The sequence below is a fragment of the Balaenoptera borealis genome, assembly GCF_965194805.1.
Source record: "Balaenoptera borealis genome assembly, chromosome: 5".
NCBI lineage: Eukaryota > Metazoa > Chordata > Mammalia > Artiodactyla > Balaenopteridae > Balaenoptera > Balaenoptera borealis.
Genome location: NC_138862.1, coordinates 117,147,053 through 117,167,747, shown reverse-complemented (window position 1 = coordinate 117,167,747; position 20,695 = coordinate 117,147,053). Strand labels below are relative to the sequence as shown.

The window sequence follows — 20,695 nt, the reverse complement described above, 5'->3', positions numbered from 1 at the left end:
GATCCTTATTTGTCAGAACTTTGTGTGTGATTTGGGTAGTTCCCCATTACTTTTAGTGACTTTCAAATCCTGCATTATTTACATTTGATTGGCATTCTATTTATAGCACGGAGTAACAGATATATTGACACAATGGATTCAGAAAGATATTTGTGTCATATGGGAAGAAATGTTTAAATAGTGAGTAATATAAAAGGTCACTTTAAACAATCACTGGGTTCATACTTACAATAAAAATGGTAGAAGACAATGTTGGCTCTTTTATGAAAAAGTTTAATTAGAGAAAAAGAAATAATGATTCTGAAAGAGCCCTTTCAAGGACTTTATATACAAGCTGGGTATCTGACTTCAGGGGTTAACAGAGTCAATTCTTTCTTATAAATGATTCATTTGAAAAACATGGATTTATTCTCCTTGGAATTCATCTTTCAAGATACTTAAAACATATAAACCATAATAATAGCTGTGCTGGCACTTTTAACAGTCACATTTTCAAGCCCTTTGATACACATGTGTTCTATTCATTTTTGTGTTTTACACACTCTTTGTTTGCCCCCCTCCCACTTTTTAGTTTGAAATTTCAAACTACAGAAAAGTTGAAGGAATAATTAATGCAATGAACACGTGTATTCCCTTTACCTGGATTCATCAATAGTTAACCTTTTGCTACATTTGCTTTATCTCTTTCTATATATTTATTTTTTCTCTGAACCCTTTAAAAGTAATTTGTCACTCCTAATACTTCAGCATGCATCTCCTAAGAACAAGGAATTCTCATATATTACCACAATAGCATTATCACACCCAATTTAACATTGATACCAAAAACTTGACTAATATACAGTCCATAATCAAATTTCCCCAACTATCTCAATAATGTCCCTTATAGCTTTTATTTTCTTCCTTTTTCTGACCCAGGAGCCAATCAAGGAACATATTTGCAATTGGTTGTCAGGTCTCTTAAGTCTTCACTATTCTAGAACAATTTCTTGACTTTTTTTGGTCCTTTATTATATTTACATTTTTGAAGATCACTAGGCAGCTATTTTGTGGAATGTTCCACAATCTGGATTTGTCTGATTGTTTCCTCATTATTGGATTCAGGCTAACCATTTCTTGTTTTTTTTTAAACCATTTAAATTTTTTTCAACTTAAAATTAATAACTTAAAATTATTTAAACATAATTTATTTTTAAACTTTTTTTGGCAAGAACACAGTGTAATATCATGTACTTCCCGTTGTGTCAGTGTGCACTGTTATTGGTAATGTTACACACCTTAGTTTGGGCTCTCCTAAAAGTAGACCCTGAGATAAGAATTTGGGTACAAGTAGTTTATTTGAGATGTGACCCCAGGAAGCACAGTGAGAGAGTAAGGAAGTGAGACAGGGAAAGGAGGAAAAGCCAATAAGTGAGTGAGTTAACGCTCTAGGCAACTGGGGCTCATTCCGGCTGTGGATTTTTGAGAGACTGAACAATACTCCCCCTCAGAATTATCCTAATGAAAGGCAAGGAAGTTATGGAATTTATCTACCAACTCTCACTGGTTGAAGGTCATTATGGGGTGTTAACCCCCAAGTACTTCTGGCCTGCCCTGTGCGCTGTGCAAGTGTTCTCCTTCACCAGGAGAACATCTTCCGGTAGAGAGGTGCAGAAAGTCATCTGCCTGCCCTGGAACTGTCTGTAGAAGCCCTACTGGGTGAACCAAGGGGAAATGCAGGAGACACTGACGTGTCTGCTATACTCAATTTGGTCATTTGAAGAAGGTGATGCCTGCCAGATCTCGCCATTAGAAAGGTATCTTTCCCCCCTTCTTTTTTTTAATTTAATTTTTATTTATTTATTTATTTATTTATGGCTGTTTTGGGTCTTCGTTTCTGTGTGAGGGCTTTCTCTAGTTGCGGCGAGTGGGGGCCACTCTTCATCGCGGTGCGCGGGCCTCTCACTATCGTGGCCTCTCTTGTTGTGGAGCACAGGCTCCAGACACACAGGCTCAGTAGTTGTGGCTCACAGGCCTAGCTGCTCCGCGGCATGTGGGATCTTCCCAGACCAGGGCTCGAACCCGTGTCCCCTGCATTGGCAGGCAGATTCTCAACCACTGCGCCACCAGGGAAACCCTCCCCTTTTTAATTAGTAATTTCAAAGGTGATGCTTTGAGATTGAATACATATCTTATTCCCCAAACATACTTTCACTAGATGAGTTTAGTATTATTTATTCATCTTTCATTAAAATAAGGGATCAAACCCTATTTCTGATCACTGAACTCCAAAAACCTGTAAGTAGTGACAGTTAACCTCAGCTGGGCCTCTGGACTCTTTTAGTCTGCCTCAGTCCTTCCCCCTGGCTATCTTCTTAGACATCCAGTCCAAAAGAACTCATCCTTAGGGTTTTTTATGGTATTGCAGAAGCTGACCCAAGACACCAGGAACTGCCTCTAGGATTCTTGCAAATGTTTCCTGTCAACCTCTCTGCCCTTACCCTTAGGGCTGTGCCTACCTGCCTCTGCTAGAGTAGGTGAAGAGGAAGCCCAGAGCTCAGAGGCAGAGCAGAAAGTTGCTCTGTCATATCCAAGAACACCAAAAGGAGCCTCATTTTCCAGTTCAGAGAGGCTGATGAAAGACCCCTCCATGACAGGCAGCATCTGTACTTTTAGAGATTCCTACCATGGTAGACCTGATGGATTCCCTAGAGCTGCAGGGTCAGCCAGTGTACCTCATCCTGATCCCTGAGGCAGAGAATCCCACATCTTGCTCATTTCCCAGGCTTATTTCTAGGGCCTTTTTTCTGGTCTTTCAGTAATAACTTTATGATCCTTGAGGCCTCATGCCCTGATGCCAAGAGAGCTCAGTGGTACTCAATCAGCAGGGTTCTGTGTTCTTCATCTACAATGGAATCCTCAGCTCCCAGCCTAACAGAGCTCCAACTTCCATTCAGTGCCTTCTGCTGTATCCCTACATTAGATGCAGTGGTTCTACAAGTAGAGAACCAGAGTCTCGTTGAAGATAAAATGGTGGAGGGGGAGTCCAGAAGTTGCTTGACCCCAAGTTGGTCTCCAGATAAAAATAAATTTCTCTAAACACCTTTAGCATTGCTCAGATATATTAACCTTAGTGCCTAGAGTGACAAGTTATGAACTTTACCACCACCAGAGCTCAAACATCCAAGGTCACACGGAGGGAACTGCAGGACCAGATCTGGGTTACACAGAAGCTGGCTGACAAACTTTGGAGAATGAGATAAAGACCTCAATATTAATGTGAATCTCTGGGTTGCTGTGCTTGGGGGTTTTCTTGAGCTAGAATTTCCCAAGACTTTCAATAAAACATTTTGTATGAAATCCACGACTGATTGTTAAAGATCCAGGAACCAGCCGCCAGGGTGACACTAGAATCTATCTTGGTGAACACAGCTCAGCCCCTGGAAAGTAAATTGTTTTATTCTGTAGCATTTTAAGATTTTACCTGGGTATCTATCCCTAAAAAATATGCTGGGTTTTTTTTAAAAAAACTTTTAAAGATTTTTTTTGATGTGGACCATTTTTAAAGTCTTTATTGAATTTGTTACAATATTACTTCTGTTTTATGTTTTGGATTTTTGGCCGCCAGGCATGTGGGATCTTCGCTCCCCAACCAGGGATCGAACCTGCACCCCCTGCATTGGAAGAGGAAGTCTTAACCACTGGACCATCAGGGAAGTCCCTGTTGTTTATTTATTTTTTATTTTTTAAAGATTTTTTTTTGGGATGTGGACCATTTTTTAAATCTTTATTGAATTTGTTACAATATTGCTTCTGTTTTATGTTTTGGTTTTTTGGCCACAAGGCATGTGGGATCTTAGCTCCCCGACCAGGAATTGAACCCGCACCCCCTGCGTTGGAAGGTGAAGTCTTAACCACTGGACTGCCAAGTCCCCCCTGTTGTTTATTTTTGAAGAAAAAATAATAGCGAGCATAAACCAGTCTGTATTCAGAGAGGCGACTGTGCCACTATTGGATGAACGTTCCTGGGAGAAAGGTAAGCTGAAAGTCTCCGGGTCACGGCCTGGTTCCATGGCCCCCCTCCAGCTCTCAGGAGTGAAGTGAGTGCCCTTAGGAGATCCAAACAGTGGAGAACAGAAAGGAGGGAAGGAACAGCATCAGCACGTGGTTAAGCCAAACCAAATACAGACAAAAATCGCAGCCAGGCTTGCTGTCCTGACATTAAAAGGATAGTACGTTGGCAGCAGGGCCCTTGCTGGTGACTGCCCTGGGCATTTCTGTCTCTCAGGTCACACTGCTCCAGTGAGCTGGTTGCGCTACACCTGGCGACCAGGTGTTGCTCTGGAACAGTCTGCCCTTCTTTCCAGGGATTCCCCTAACCTCTCTCCTGTGTTCTACCTTCTGTTTCCTGAATTCTATTTCTTCCTCTTCTTGAAGGAAGAAGAATTCTTTCATTGGTGGAGTGCATTTTCCAGAAGCTTCTTGGAAGGGGGAGTTTTTTGAGAACTGACTCATGAGAAAGTATCATGTATCATAGAAATAATTTCCTTCAGAATTTAAAAGGCACCGCTCCATAGTCTTTGTCCAATTTAGCTGTTTGGAAGCTTAAAGCCAATATGATTCCCTATACTTTATATGTGACCTGTTCTTTTTTCTCTGGAAGCACATAGACGATCCTCTTTCAGTTGCGGGTTTTTAAACATCATTTGGTATAACCTTTCCATCTGGGTACTCATGTTGTTCAGTTTCATGAAATTTTCTTGAATTATAATGATTTCTGTCCTCCATTTTCTCTGTTATAGAAATTCCTGTTATTTAGTATTGGACTTCTCAGACTGACAGGTTCTTTATTTTTCTTAGTTTTAGCACCATTAAAAAAATATATCTTACTCTCTCTGCTCTAGTGTCTGAGTAACACCTTGACTTCATTTTCCAAATCTTCTACTGACTTTTTTGTTTATGCTATCTTTCTAATTCCCAAGAGTTCTTCTTTTGTTCTATGAATGTTTCTTTTTAAATAGCCTTCTCTTCTTTTTTCATGAACACAGAATCTTCTCTTATCTTTCTGAGGAATGAATGATATTTGTTTTATTTTTTTTAAGCTTTCTTTTCTCCAAGTTGGTTTCCTCCAAATTGGTCTTTATTTAAATTTGTTTTGGTCTCTATCTTTCCTGTAGGAGGCTTTCATCAGGCATCTGGGGATCCCTTTCTATCTGGTGATGGCAATGAATGGAAGAAAGAGCTGATTGGAATTGAGTATGTGTGAGTGTGTGTGTGTGTGTGTGTGTGTGTGTGTGTGTGTGTGTGTGTAGGGCTTATTGGCTCTGAACTTCACTGCTGGGTGAACTGGGTGAGCCATTTATTGAGGAATTTCAAATTATTTATAGTAGTTTCCTATTGCTACTGTGACAAATAACCACAAGCTTAGAGACATAAAACACAAATTTCCTGTCTTAGAGTTTTGGAGAGCAGAAGTCCCAAATCAGTGACGCTGAACTAAAATTAAGATTTCAGCAGGCCTGGATTCCTTCAGGGAGCTCTAGATAAGAATCCATTTCCTTGACTTTTCCAGCTTCTACAGGCTGCCTGCATTCCTTGATTGATCCCCTCCCTTCATCCTCAAAGCCACCACTGTAGCAGATCCTCTTCTCTCTGATTTCCGTTTCTGTTCTTACATCTTCTCTCTGAATCTGATACTCTTGCCTCCCTTGTGATTACACTGGACGCATCTGCATCATCCAGGATAATCTCCCCATTTTAATATTCTTAATTTAATCACATCTGCAAAGTCCATTTCAAGGTAACATATTCACAGGCGTAAGGATTAGGACATGGGCATTTGGGGAGGGGTATAATTCAGCCTACCACAGTAAGTATCTACATTTTTCCTCTTGCACGGGCCAGACTCCTTAGAAAGAGGCTCCAACTTGGAAAGTAAAATTCTGGCTGCTAGCGTTCTGAGAGCTGAATGGGTTAAGAGGGCTTGGAGGTGGGTGTGCCTTAGCATTCATCATTCAGGATATACCAGTCACTTAATCTCTTTGATTCTGATGTAGTAGACCTAACTTTGGTGAATCTGGTTCTCTCCAATTAAGAGACCCTCTATTTTACCCTTTCCAGAGAATAAACTTTCAGATGTCTGTCCCTTCCCAGTGGCATGGAGAGGAGAGGGGATACAGAGATGCACCCAATCCCTCTCATTTTAGAGGTCTCCCTTTACTCCCAGTTCCAGAGGAATCTGGTGCTATCCATTTGGGAGTCTTTTGAAGATTCCAAGGTGTAAATCAGGTTTTCTCAGTTTCCTCCAGTGATAAGTTGGGATTTTCATGTTTCTTGAGTTGTTTTTGTCAGTTACATATCATCAATATGCTTTGTAGCTTCCAAACTTTTATTGCTGTTGTCTCCTCCCCTAATTTCCCCATATTTGTTGGTTTATGTCTTTAAAAAAAACAAAACAAAACACTTTATTGTAAATGTAATGTGATTTTAGGCAGGAATGAAATTGAAAGTGTGTGTGTGTGCATGTGTGCATACTTGCATGCATGTGCGTGTTTTCATATTAACCCAGAAAAATCATTTAATTTGTATTGCTTGTGTTCCTTGGGTCAGGCATGGATTGGCTCTTACTTGAGTGGCCAGGTTTGCGAATCCTCCCCACCTGCCCCATTACACACCCTCAAGCATGACTCCTTGCCTTGGTTTCCTGCAAGCACTGGAATCTTATCCCTAATTCCCATTTTCATCTCACAAAGCAGGAAGCAGAACTGACAGGAGTCTTTCTGAATATAAGTAGTGTTTTTCATAATAGTAACCTTGAATTGCCTCTATTCCTTGTAGCTTTTCAGTGGGATGGAAGTGTATTGGCCAGAGGCAGGTGTTTTAGGAACCTGAGTATGATGGCGATTATGTTCACAGTCTCGGAGTGTGTGATCAAAGGAAGTGCTAGTTTCTCCTTCACTCTATCTAGCCTAGCAACCTCTTACTTTTGCCTGCTCTCTCTCCCCAAATTCCTGAGCCTGTGCTGTCCCTGTGACCCTGTGACTTTCTTCCACCCTCTTTCCCTTCTGATGTATTTGTGGCATTTCCAAGTCCAGCCATTTCAAATCTGCCCCAGTTGCACTTGGATTCAGGTTTAAGTCACCATGGTTCTAAGAGCTTTATATGTACTAACTCACTTAATCTTCACAGCAACTCTATTATTATTCCTGTTTTACAGATTCAGAAACTGAGGCACAGAGAGGTTAAGTAAACTTGACCAGGGTCAACCAGCTAATCAGTCAGAGCCCAGATTTGAATCTGAGCAATCCGACTCCAGAGTACATCTTTAAACCACTATGTTTAGGCCACTTATAAATCTTATCCATGCCAAACACTGCTTTATATATATATATATATAATATATAAATTTATATATAAATGTATATTATATGTTATGTAAACATACATATATTATAGATAGATAGATATTATAAGTTAGTGTACATAAATATACTCATTTAATCCTCATAGAAACCCTAGATCAAGCAAACAACCAAAAAGAAAAGATACTGAACATATGAACAACAAAATTAACAGCTTGAAGTAATGGACACATGTAGAATACTACACCCAATATTTGAAGAAAACATAATTTGTAAGTACATAGAACACTTATAAATATTGGTCATGAAACAAGTCTTAAAAATGTTCATAGTATCAGAATCATATATACCACATTCTGTGATCAAAATACATATAAAGTGGAAATCTAAAAAAAATAACAAAAACTCATATATTTGGGAATTTTAAAGCACATTCATAGCTTGAAAAATAAATCATAAAGAAAAGTAGAAAATATTCATAACTGAATAACAAGTTAAATACAACATTTCAAAACTTGTGAGATGCAGCCAAAGCAGTACTTAAAGAAAAATGCATAGACTAGTCCCCACCTTGTCTGTGGTTTCACCTTCTGTGATTTCAACTGAGTTCTGAAAATATTAAATGGAAAATATTAAGTGGAAAATTCAAGATTCAATTAAATAAGTTTTAAATTGCACGCCTTCTGAGCAGTGTGATGAAATCTTATGCTGCCCTGCTCTGTCCGGCCTGGGACCCCCAGCCATTGACATCGTCCACTCCTGACATCCAATCATCATCAATATCATCATGGCCCAATGATCCATGATAACCGGAAGCAGATGATCCTCCTTCTGACATAGGGTCAGAAGGTCAATAGTAGCCTAACTCTACATCACAATCCCTTCATCATTCATCTCATTGCATCATGTGGTCATTTTATTATCTCATGTTATCATAAGCAGCAGCAGAAGAAGGGTGTGTACAGAACAATAAGAAATTTTGAGAGAGAGATCATATTCATAAACTTTTATTACAATATATTGTTATAATTGTTCTTTTTTTTTTTTAAACATTTATTTATTTATTTATTTATTTATGGCTGTGTTGGGTCTTTGTTTCTGTGCGAGGGCTTCCTCTAGTTGCGGCAAGCGGGGGCCACTCTTCATCACGGTGCGCGGGCCTCTCACTATCGTGGCCTCTCTTGTTGCGGAGCACAGGCTCCAGATGCGCAGGCTCAGTAGTTGTGGCTCACAGGCCTAGTTGCTCCACGGCATGTGGGATCTTCCCAGACCAGGGCTCGAACCCATATCCCCTGCATTAGCAGGCAGATTCTCAACCACTGCACCACCAGGGAAGCCCAATTGTTCTGTTTTATTATTAAGTATTGTTGTTATTCTCTTACTGTGCCTAATTTGTAAATTAAACTTTATCATAGGTTTATAGGTATAGGAAAAAACATAGTATGTATAGGGTTCAGTACTACTGGTGGTTTCAGGCATTCAATGGGAGCCTTGGACCGTATCTCCAGCAAGTGAGAGGGAACCACTATAGTCGTAAATGCTTATTTTAAGAAAAGAATAAAGGTTAAAAATTAATAAGCTAGGCTTTCAATTTAAGAAGTCAGGAAAAGTACAATGAGAAAGAAGCAAGGAAAATAAGAGAGAAATAATAAATAAAGAGCATAAATGAACAAAATGGAAATCATTCTTAATTAGGATTAGTTGGCAATATTCAATCTGAGACTTAAAAAATGGAAAGAGTACCTTCTAAAAAAAGTAAGGAAAAGGGCTATCACACACATAGCTTCATGTCCAGTTCTTTCCTATTTTAAGGTTCTTAAATGGATTTTACAGAAAGGATTAGAGGATACTTGCTTTTTAAATGACATTTTTTTTTCTAATTCTTCAAGTAATGCAAGGCAAATTCGAAAATATAGAACAATGTAAAGACAAGAAATATAACTCATAGTCTCATCATTTGGTGATAATTATTAACTATTAACCTTTAGGTATTTTCCAGTCATTTTTCTATGTATCTGAATGTTTATACACGTCTACATGTAATTGTATGGTTATTTTAAAATTTGGGTTCACACTGCACACAAAGATTTATATACAGTTTTTACTTAAAATTGCATCATCAGCATATACTCTTTAAATACAAAATTTGGGTGGCTGTGTTAATATTTGATTTACTGATAGATATACTGTACTGAATTTGACTGTGCCCCTGTTGTTAGACGTTGTTTCCAGTTCTGTGGTGGAGTCATTCAGCTGACATCCGTTCATGGTCCACTCAATGTATGGTACCATAATGAATCTAAACACAATGGAGACAGTCTTAATGACAAACTGGTGGGGTTGACCTGCCAGAATTTCATTTACAAGAGGACTGAGGAACCTTTTGGAGAAAGAAAATGCTGGATATGACAAGCTTGTGGGCTTGATAGAGTAATCAGATACTCTCTGTATGCTGGCTTTCTTCCTCATCCTTTAATTGTTTTCCTGGCAGCAATGTCTGTGTTGCTTCATTTTTGGTTTCATAATTCAAATTTTCAAGCAAGAATAACCACCAATCTCATTTGGACAGTGTTTCACTTTAGGCTAAATCATTGGCCACTAGAGTGACAATAGGTTGCCCATGGCTTGGGTGCCGGTCCCAGTTCTGTCAGCTAAAAGTCCCGGTCATGAGGGTCATGTGGTACCCAACATGGCTTGCTTTCAAGATGCTCACTTCAGCAAAGGCTGTGGACAGGGCAGCTATCTTAAAGGAGGCTGTAGGTTGAGCAGGCACCAAGGAGAGAGGCATTCTCCAGACTACTGGCTACCACTGCCAGGCAGGTGTTGGTAGAGCAATGTTGACAGTGTCCGTGGAGGAGGGCAATGGGGAAGTGGTGGAAGTGTTAAGGCCCAATGGGTCCATGATGGAGATAGGTACTCAGCAGAGCAGCCATGAGGAGCAGAAGAGCCTGGCATGAATGTCCAACATTGAGTGTCTCCTATGTCCCCTTTGGGCTAGGCCCTACGGATGATGGAAAAATATAAAACATGACTACTGTCCTCCAGAAGGTCATGCCAAGTATAAGTAGAAAGTTCATAAATGTTTTACTTTAAAAATTTTTTTAAAATAAATATTTAGTGGTAACTCCCCATGAAACAGGTATCAACTGGTCAGTGGTCACTTTCTATAACCCACTGAGCATGTTCTCAACTGCTCATTCATTTCAAGTCTACTTCTTGTAGCTCACCATACTCACCACCAGGAGTAAAAAAATAATGCCAAGAGCTCAATTAGATTATATAAATTTGTGTACAACATTTTGTGGCTTATCTATCTCACTGCTTTCCCCACTGAACATTGATTGAAGTGTTATTCTGTGATGTTTACAGATAGTCAATGTTGGAAAACATTTGGAAAAAGTGTATTCCTTTAAAGGTTGGAAAAATAGCAAACCTCTTAATAGGAAAAATATGTATTTTTTAAAAAAGTATTTTAATAGTAAAACATAATAAAGAAAACTTGGAAAATATAGACAAGTAGGAAGGGTCACCTATGACCCAAATCAACCACAGCTGACATTTTTGTGTAAATCCATCTAGATTTAGTTTTTATCCTGTATTTTGGTCATTTGGTTTTGTTTTGTTTGTTTTGGATAGTTACGCTTATACTGTAAACACAAATTTGTAATCTGCTTTTTCACATAGTACTACTCATAATCTTTAAATCATCATTTTACATAATACTACAACTAATGTACCATGTTTTATTTAATCCTTCCCCTAAAGTTAGACTTTCTGTGTATTTCTAACTTTCCAGAATATTAAATAATTTTCAAATATATGTAGTTGCATAAAGCTTTATCTTGTATTCTTATTTATTTTCATAGTATAGATTATAGAAATTGGATTTATTTGATCAAAGGGTATGAACATTTCTGAAGATCCTGACACATATAGCTTAGAAAAAAATTCTAAACGGAAGGACAGCATGGAAGGCACTTCCAATGAGGACAATAAACTCAAACTGGAGAAAAAAGCCATCATCTGAATATGGCCCTCAAGTCCATACAATAGACACAGGTAGATGACCATATCTTGATAAAGAAGAACATTCTTGTTCTTATTCAAATGATTCCAGGCTATAAAAAAAAAAAAAAGAAAGAGAGAAAAACAAAGTGAGTAAACTTGAGTTGATTAATAATCCATAATCCAAGTAGCAACTTAAACTTATAGTTTATATGCAAAACATGTTAGAATAGGAAAATATCTATTTGAAACTACTAGGAAAGGTATTATACATTATATGTTGTTAAACAAGATGCAAGATGTCTCATTAGTGATTTCTCTTTACTCTGGACTTGCTGCATAAGTTTAGCAGTTTCCACCATAATTAAATTAACGTTAATATTTTAGCAGATGAAACCCAAGTAGTTTCAATAGGATAAAGACATATTTCTCTTCTTCAAAACCACTCACTAATGACCCAATATAAAGAAGGATTATTTGAATGTAGCAGCCTTCAAAAGAGAAATTATATCACTGGGATTAGGTTTTGAGCCTTCGACTATTTTATGAACAGGGACATTCTCAATAAATGGTAAGATTTCTTTGAGCTTTGAGTTATTTCTACATAGAAACATTGCTCATTTAAAACACCTGTGGTGTTTTCACCATACAACATGGAATGTGATTTTATAGTTATTCCATCGATTCAATCCATTTAGATAAGCCAACAGACACATTGGAATATTAGAAAAAATTGAGGTATTAGAGGTTGAGTAAAGATGCGGGCGGTAGGAATGGAAAGAAAATGATGGAATTCTAAAATCCTTCCAACAAGATCCATTGAATCCTGGACAGTGGGGGTAAAATGGAGGAGGTACAGGTGCCAGTGGGGTTCTGTTACCTGGATGATGACTGAATAGGTTCCACACAGTATCTTGGACAACTGAATGGCTACTCTGATGAGGCAGACAATCACTTGAAGCCCACTGAGAGCTATGAGAATAGAAAATAAGATGATGTTCCACTCCACTACATGTGCTGGTTCCAGGCACTGAATCCATACGCTAGAATCTGTAAGGAAACTGAGAGAGAGGAAGGAAATGGTCAACATGATGCATGGCCAAGCCTAAAGACTTGGTCCAAGGAAGAAGGCTACAGGTTTTCATATGTTTGGGAAATTAAGATACTGATATATGATTAAAAAACAATATTATTAAATGTGAGTTAATATATAAAATTATTCAGATACATAATTGAACACGTAGTGTGCATAGCACAGGGCTATGCTTATTATGAACATGGTGCCTGCCTCAGACAATTCTAATTCACTTAGGAGGCAAGATGCATACTGAAGAGTTCAACAGCAATGAAAGGCCGCACATGTCAATACCAAGAGAGGTAGAGATTGACCATTTCCTAGGAGTCCAAAGTTAGCCTAGGCTGTCAGGGACAGGGCTGAGCTAGCACTGGATATAAAATCACACAGGTGGTAAAAGAGCAAAGAGAAATGATGCTATTATTCTTAGACTCTGTCCCAAAGCCTTTTAGAACAATGGTTCTCAAATTTGAGCATACATCAAGGTTATCTGGAAAGCTTGTGAAAATGCAGATTGCTGGGTCCCAGCCTAGAGTTTCAGATTCAGAAGGTCTGGATGGGGTGGAGACTTTGGGTTTCTATGTTCCCAGGTGATGTTGATGCTGCTGGTCTGGGGTCCACTGTGTGTTCTGCAGCTCTTAAAAAAATTGAGATTATGAGGTGGAAAAACAAAAGACTGAATGGTTCAATCAGTCTAGCGTAGCACAGGATTTTGAGAATTAAACTACCTCCACTTTTAAGATAGTCTTAAAACCATGCTGAATTATCCTGTCTTTTGCCCACTTCCAGGTCAGCTATGGCCATTAGCATTTCTCCAAGAGTGACACTCTCTTTGTTGAACGAAATTAAAAACTGGTCTCCTCAAAAAAAAAAAAAAAAACAAAAACCAAGAAATCCCCCAAACAAAAACAATCAAGCCCAGCTACAAGGCAGAGCTGTTTGTAAATATCTTGTTAATAGCAAGATGCCTTTTTTCAAAACAGCATTTCAAGCAACCTTGGTGCCAGCCAAGTGGTCCTTAACTCTCTATTTCCTCCCTTTTTAATTTCTTATTCTCTATGCTCTGGGACATTGAGAGGCACTCTGAGAATTTCTTGGTATTGCTAATGGACCTTAGGTCTCAAGGGGTAAACAGCACTGAATATGGAGTCAGAACTCCTGGATCTGTAGGATCTTGGGCCAGGGACTTTACCTCTTTGATCTGGACAATGGGTATAAAATATCTAACCCTAGGGTTATTGTGAATATTTGATGAGACATATGTAAAAATGCTTTGGAACCTATAAAGCACAATATAGATGTAATTTCCTGTTATCATTTCCCTAGACCCACTTCATACACCCTCCTACTCCTAACTCAGCCTCAGTCACCAGGGAAGCTAATCCCTTCAAGATCCTTACTCTAGACTGTTCCCAGTATATACTCTGCACAGATCATCCAACACTTTAAAGCAAGATGCCTTGCAGGATTTCTCTTTTTCTCCTAGGATACGGTCCTATTTATTCTTCTTGTATAAACAGAATGAGTCATAAGTGCACTAGCAAGGTCTGGAAGGAGTAGAGAAATTTGCCCTGATACTCATTCTCTCCGCAATTTCTATATACCGTCCTAACACAACATGTACTTCGTTATGTTATAGTTCTGTCTATAGCTATATCTGTATATCTAGTTCCTCGCTACACAGTGTACTGTGAGAAACTGTTGTGATTTATGCATCTCTGAATGGCCATGTCTAAGGCCTAAGGCAGTGCCTGGGGCATTGCAAAGATCAACAAATGCTTGTTGAATGAAACTGATTCGGGATCCTCGCTGGTCACCATGCCAGTGGCTGAACTTAATGGCTGAACTTGCTGTCCACTTGGCAGATGGAAGACCAACATGGGGTATAGAAGGTTATGCAAAGTAATGATTTTAATAATAAAATCTGACATGTCGAGAATTTATTAAATCTAAGCTGTGCTTTACTTCTGTTTAATTTTCAGTTCTGTGAGGTAGGAATGATTATTGTCTCCAGTTTACAGAGGCTCAGAGATATCCAGATATTTGTCTAAGACCATACAGTTTGTAAGTAGGAGATGGGAGACTTCAACCCAGATCTACAAGCACTGAAGCTCTGTGCTTTAAAGGGCAATGTTCATTCTAAGGCTTCCATCTCAGCAGAATGTTCTGTCAGATCTGCGTGAGTTTCCAGAAGGAAGTGAACCTGTGTCATTTATCTTTGATTGTCTAGCAACTAATCCAAGGCAGGGACATAGTAGGCGATTAATAAATATTTGTTGAATAAATGTACGTATGAAGAGGTGATTTGGGCAACTTTCAGCTGATTTGTTCAACATTAACAGCTGTTCCACCTTGCATTCACCAAGCCTTGGAAACTTCTTTAGGGGCCCAGAAACTTAGCTTCCCTTCATGGCCTCCAATTTTTCACCTCTAAACACTTTTATAGAGCTGGAATCAGGTGAATACAAATATCAAGGGCAACTTTAAAGGAGGAATGCAGAGGCATGTGGGCAGCCTGAGATTCCTGCATTGAAATTGGAGGCTTACTTGTTTTGGGGGTGGGGAAAATTTCAGGGGCTGGTGGCATAAAGAACAACCCTTTGTACCCAGTGGGACTTTCTACATTAGGGTCCCCTTTCCTGAGCCCTTTCAATCCCAAAGGAGTGTCTCCTCCAAGTGTTCAGAAAGACCCGAAGTAATTTTCTAGGTTCTCCTGACCTGAGGGAGAGCTCTGCTCACAGCATGGGGTACCTCGTGGACACTTTAGAAGAAAGGCAGCTATGGGCACAGAAGCAGTTGCGCTGTGCAGGCTGAGGTGAGCAGGTAAAACCTCAAATGGATGTGGGCTTTGAACAATAGAGCCAGCCATGGGGAGTTGAGAAGAAAGTGTAACTTCCCCAGGGGATGGTACCGACACTCCCTCATTTTATTCCATTGGAATTGTCTGTGCAGCACAAGACAGGGAGAGATTGAGTAGATCTTCTTGTATCTCTGTCTGGGCCCTGCTCCCTCCTGAGCTGGTAGGCCCATGAGCCAGCACAATGCCAGTGTGAGGCATTCTGTGATCTAGGACTGGGTCCCTCAACACTTGACTGAACTACCAGCCTTTAGAGCAAGGCTACCGCTTGGACTCTTCTTCAGTACATGCTCGATAAGCTCTTGGCTCCTTCCACAAACTCCTGCACCTACTCATGTCCCTGGATCTCACTTGGCTGCTCACCTTGCCTGGTTCTACCTCCGTGTGGCCCCTAACGGTATAGCTCCGGATGGCACCATCCAAGGGCACTGTGATTCTCTCCCAGCCTGGCCACAAAACAAGACTGACTGCCCAGAGCCACCCAAGCCCCAAGCTCCAGCAGTTGCCAGACCCCAATAACGACGAAGCCCTGTTCTGCAGTATGGCAGAAACATGCCTTTCATTCGGAAATGTCCACGACAGCCTTAAAATAGTGAATGCATGTGACATTAAAAGACTGGAGAAAAAAAATATCTAAACAGAGTTCTGTGTAGGAACAAGTTGGTCTGGACATTAGTAAACTGTTAGGAACATTCTGGACTAAGGTAGACACACAGAACCACAAAGTGATCATGGAAAATGAGTATGAGCATGAAGCCAGGTGTTTCTGACTTTCAGACTTCCTCCCAAATCAGGGAATTATTCCTTACCGTCCTGCAGTGCCTTCAAAGGCGTACTCCCAGCCATCAAGGGTGCGGCAGTAAGGGCCCTGAAGAAGGCCCAAAGCAGATATGACCAGGCAGTATCCAGAGAAAGCAATTCCAAGGGCAGAAAAGATCATCGACAGCAGTGTCTAAATTAAACATAGAAGGAGGTTAGTGCCATAGAATGAGACAAGGGGATATTGTGAATCAGATAGGTAACTTCCCCTACTCATCCAAGCCTACTGCAGCCTGTGTAATGACAAATGTCCACAGGAAAAAAGGAAACATTTAATCCAAACCCACTTGATCTTAAAAATAAGTTTTTAAATGATTTTTTTCTTTGGCATTCCATAGAGAAAATTAGTAAATTTACTAAATTTCTCCCCTTTTTTTCTGGAGCTTTGATATCAACATAATGACCATCTCATACATAAATGCAATGAAAGGATGTGATCAATCAAGCTATACTTCTTTATTGAAGACATGTTACTTTCTAGGTAGGGTGGGTTCTCTAAAAATCAAAAGCTATGATCCTTGTTTTTCTCTTATGAAGATGATATTTGAATATGTTCGCACACAGGAATACGTGGGGAAATATCATGTGTTAGCCTAGATGGTCATGTTTATACTCAAGTGAGGATGGGATTGATGGGGAGGAGGGTATTTTCATTTGAGTAGAAAGAATGAGCAATGTTCACCAACAGATCCATACAAGCCAAGTTGTGAGACTAAGTAGATTGATCTGATCTAAAAGGGATTCCTACAGATGAGTAGAGGGGAGAAGCTTGGCATGGTGCTAAAACTGAGAAAGCAGGGTTGATAAGACACAATCCAGCCCTTATATCACTTATAACGTGAGTGTAGCTTGGGAGATCCAGGCAGAAGGTGGCCTTGGATGCTGGATCAAGGAGACTGGACTTCATCCTTCAGGGTAAGTGGATTTTTCTCCCACAGCCTTTTATTAAAACTTTTTTTTCAAATCTACAAAAAAGTTGAAAGTATAGTACCTTTTTCTTAGACCCAACTTTTGTGACTATTTTACCATTTTTGCTTGCTCTCTCTCCCTCTCTCTCGGTATGTATATGTACATCGACAAACACATATATTTATTTACATTTTTGTTGCTTAACCATTTGAAAGTAGGTTGCAGACATTGGGATATCTCACCCCTAAACGCACCAGCGCTTATGTCCTAAGAATAAAGATATTCTATTATTCTACAATTGTTTTCCCTTTTTTGTACAGGATCCAATGAAGGTTTATGCACAAGGTTACATCTCTTTAGTTTCCTTTAATCTACAGTAGTCTTGCTGCCTTTTTTCTTTCAGGATATTAAATTGTTTTTAAAGAATCCCAGCCAGTTGTCTTGTAGAAAGTCCCACATTCAGGGCTTTTCTGATTGTTTCCTCACAATTGGACTTGGATTAAACACTTTGGCAAGAACATGTGATTGGTGTGGGTACATTATGGGCCTCTCACTGTTACTGATGATGCTAAATTTGATCTCTTGGTTAAAGTGGTGCCCTTCAGATCTATAAATGTACATTTTCTACTTTGCAGTTAGGAAGTAATTTGTGAGGTAATACTTTGAGACTGTGTCATATCTTGTTCCCTAAAGACATTTCAACAGATGGATTTAGCATCTACTGACGATCTTCATATTCACTGATCACCGATTATCACAATAAGCGGTTGTAATGTACTGTTTCTCTAATTCTTTCATTTCTCCTGCATTTGTAAGTTATCATTTTTCCGTACAGAAGAACTTCTATTTCCCGTTTCTCTCCTCTGCCCCTCTCTTTCTGTATTATTGTGGATGCACGGATATTCTAATTCATTATGTTATAACTCATAATTGTTATTATTCCTTTCAATGCTCAAATGGTTCAAATATGACCAGTGGGAACATCCCTTCAAGTCAATTCCTGTACCCTTCAACGTACCCCTATCATTCTTTGAACACTTCCTTGCTTCCTCGCACAAGATGTCCCAAGATCAGTTTGAATTTATGCTGCCTTAGACCTGGAATAGCTGTTTTTCTAACAAGCCACGGAATTAATTTTTGAGCAAGGAAGTGACATGAACCAATAAATGATTTTGGAAAATTACTCTGGCAGTGGTGACATACCAACCAGAAGTGAGAGAGCCCCCAAATAAGAATTCCATGTGGAGAAAACGTCAAGTTGTGGCAACAAAGACATGCACTGGACAAAAAGACATTGAGGAGGAAATGAGTAGCTGGAAATGGGCTGTAAAAAATTCCAGAGTTTGGGACTTGAGTGAAAAGGAGACAGAAATAGGGATGTCAAGAAAAGCAGTATTGTTTGGGAGAAAAGTTAATTTAGTTTTTAAAATGTTGATTTCAAGTGAGAGTAGGATGGCCAAACAGAAACATGTAGTAGCCAGTTGATAAATTCAAAAGCTGAGACCAGAAAAAGAACAAAAAACCTGCAATTTTTGGAACAAAGTTTATATCAAATTATATTTCTTTGCTTGGAGTTATTTTATAAATGTAACATCAATACATGATCATTATGGAAAATCAGAAAAAAAGTATTTTAAAAACACAAAGAAGGAAAGAACAATTATGCTTTTTTCCTATTTGATACTAGTAATTCATTGGCAACTTCACATATGATGGAAAGCTCTTTCAAGTTATGTTTCTCATATTGATTGTAATAGAGTTTTGCCTTGTCATGGAATGAGATAAATAGGTTTTTTTTACAGTAGATTTCTGTTAGTTATACTTTGTAAAAAATATTTACCTATTCGCCAATGCCATCTTTGAAAAAGGAAGAAGGACGTTTTCAAAAGATTGAGCTCCTTATTTACCAAATGGCCTTAAGCAGTTCGCTGGAAAGATCAGTGAAGAATTTCTTCATTTGGTGAATTTGCAACCATAGCATAATATGTATATATGTATACATGTATAAATTACAATCTAATGAGTGGATACAATTGCACAATTGAAGTAAGCCTCAAAATAAAGTGGGAATAAGAATCTCTCTGAGTCACAGTTTCATTGTCCATAAAATGTAGATGATGTAGATGGTTACAGCGCCTACATAATAGGGCTGTTTCAAAAATTAAAGGATACAATGCATATAAAAATTATTTGAAAAGTGAAAAGCATAATCAAAATATTATCTATTATTTCAAGTGCCCTTATTTGGCCAGTATTTGTTTTCCAGGGATAACAACCCACAGAATGTTGGCAGAAGATGTGACACCACAGAGGAATGGATAGCAACCAAGAAGTTCATGGGGTTCAGGTCATGCTGCTCCAAAATATGGCATCTTGGCATATTAATATCTTAAACCGAAGGGGTTTGAGGAAATGGCAGAAGCAGGAAGTTCACTCTGACCTCCCCCACCTTCTCACCCTTCTTCCCTGAAACAGGTCAAAGAACTCCCATGTGAAACATACCCTTCCTGCACCTGGAGGAAGGAAGACATTCTTACTACCAGAGACTGGAAATTTGGGGCCAAGAAATCTGTGTAAACAAACCTTGTTAAGCTAAACCTTACCTTCCTAGTTACTTCTTCACCATTTAGTACTCCTAGTCCAAACCCCTCTGACTTGCCAATTCTTTACAAATTTATTGTTGTTTCTTTGTCTAAAAGGTGTAGAAACTTCCTGCTCTGGTCACATCTTCGGGTCTTCATTCTTTTGTGAAGACTCCTGTGTACATGGAAAAATTCAATAAAATTTGTATGCTTTTCTCAACCTGTCTTTGTCAGTTTAATTTTCAGACCCAGTTAGGGACTCTAAAAAGGTTGAGGAAAACTTTTTTCTCCCCTACAGTTTCTGGGACCCACCGTGGGGCGCCATCTCCTGGGGAACACCTTGCTCAATCTGGAAACTGCAGTCAGAGATCCTAGACCTCTGACAAAAGCTGGCAGAAGAATTCTTGCCAAGTTATCTCTTCAATCTCTGCCTGGGGAGACCAGTCGGGTGAAGGAGATAAGGGTCCTCTCCTTTCCAGATTCAGATTGGCAGGAGAAAAACATTTGCAAGAATTAGTTCTTGAGATTGTGATTCTGATTCCAACTTGGTTTCGGGGTACCCACTGGTTATCGATCTTTTCCCTCCCAGGGACGGCTATTGCTTTCCTGTTTGTCTCTTGTTTTGTGTCCTGAGAATTTGGCTTGGCTTTCTGCCCATCAGGGCATGCAAGTGTCAGGTCTTGCTTTTGCAGGCAGCCAAGTGTCAGAGGGCAAGCTTCCCCAGCATGGCGGTACAGAAATGTAGCTGAGCCCCATTTGTGGCTAGTATTCTCTCGACTGTTACCAGTTCTGCGGAGCGGTTGTCCAAGTTTCCTTTCTTTTGGCTACTGTATGGTCAGGCCACTCAAGACGGTTGCTCTTTTGCTCTCTGTGCATTCCCTGCTCACCAGTGCCTGCTTCACCTACTCCCTACACACAAGACTGACCTTCCTACGTACTTGCCCCAGCCCCCACTTAAAGACTGTTCTTATCAAAGAGGCAGTGAAGGGCGTGCCCCTCTGCTGGTTTCCCTGGAAACTGATGAGCCAACCTGACATAATTCCCCCTATAGTTGGCAATCTACACCGCCCCCCCCCACGAGCAAAGACTGCCACCACATCCTGCCCTC

General features: G+C 39.5%; 1 protein-coding gene across 1 annotated transcript in view; it reads right to left on the bottom strand.

The window, feature by feature from the left end:
- Positions 1-9,427: 9,427 nt before the first annotated feature.
- The window catches only part of TM4SF18 (transmembrane 4 L six family member 18), a 33,079-nt gene continuing 21,811 nt past the window's right edge, over positions 9,428-20,695 (bottom strand). Inside the window, exons 4-6 of the mRNA XM_082394498.1 lie at positions 16,087-16,229; positions 12,226-12,406; positions 9,428-11,458 (exon numbers count right to left, since the gene is read on the bottom strand). Coding sequence (XP_082250624.1) covers positions 11,444-11,458; positions 12,226-12,406; positions 16,087-16,229 — 339 coding nt within the window. The 3' untranslated portion in view covers positions 9,428-11,443. The remainder of the gene's footprint in view (positions 11,459-12,225; positions 12,407-16,086; positions 16,230-20,695) is intronic.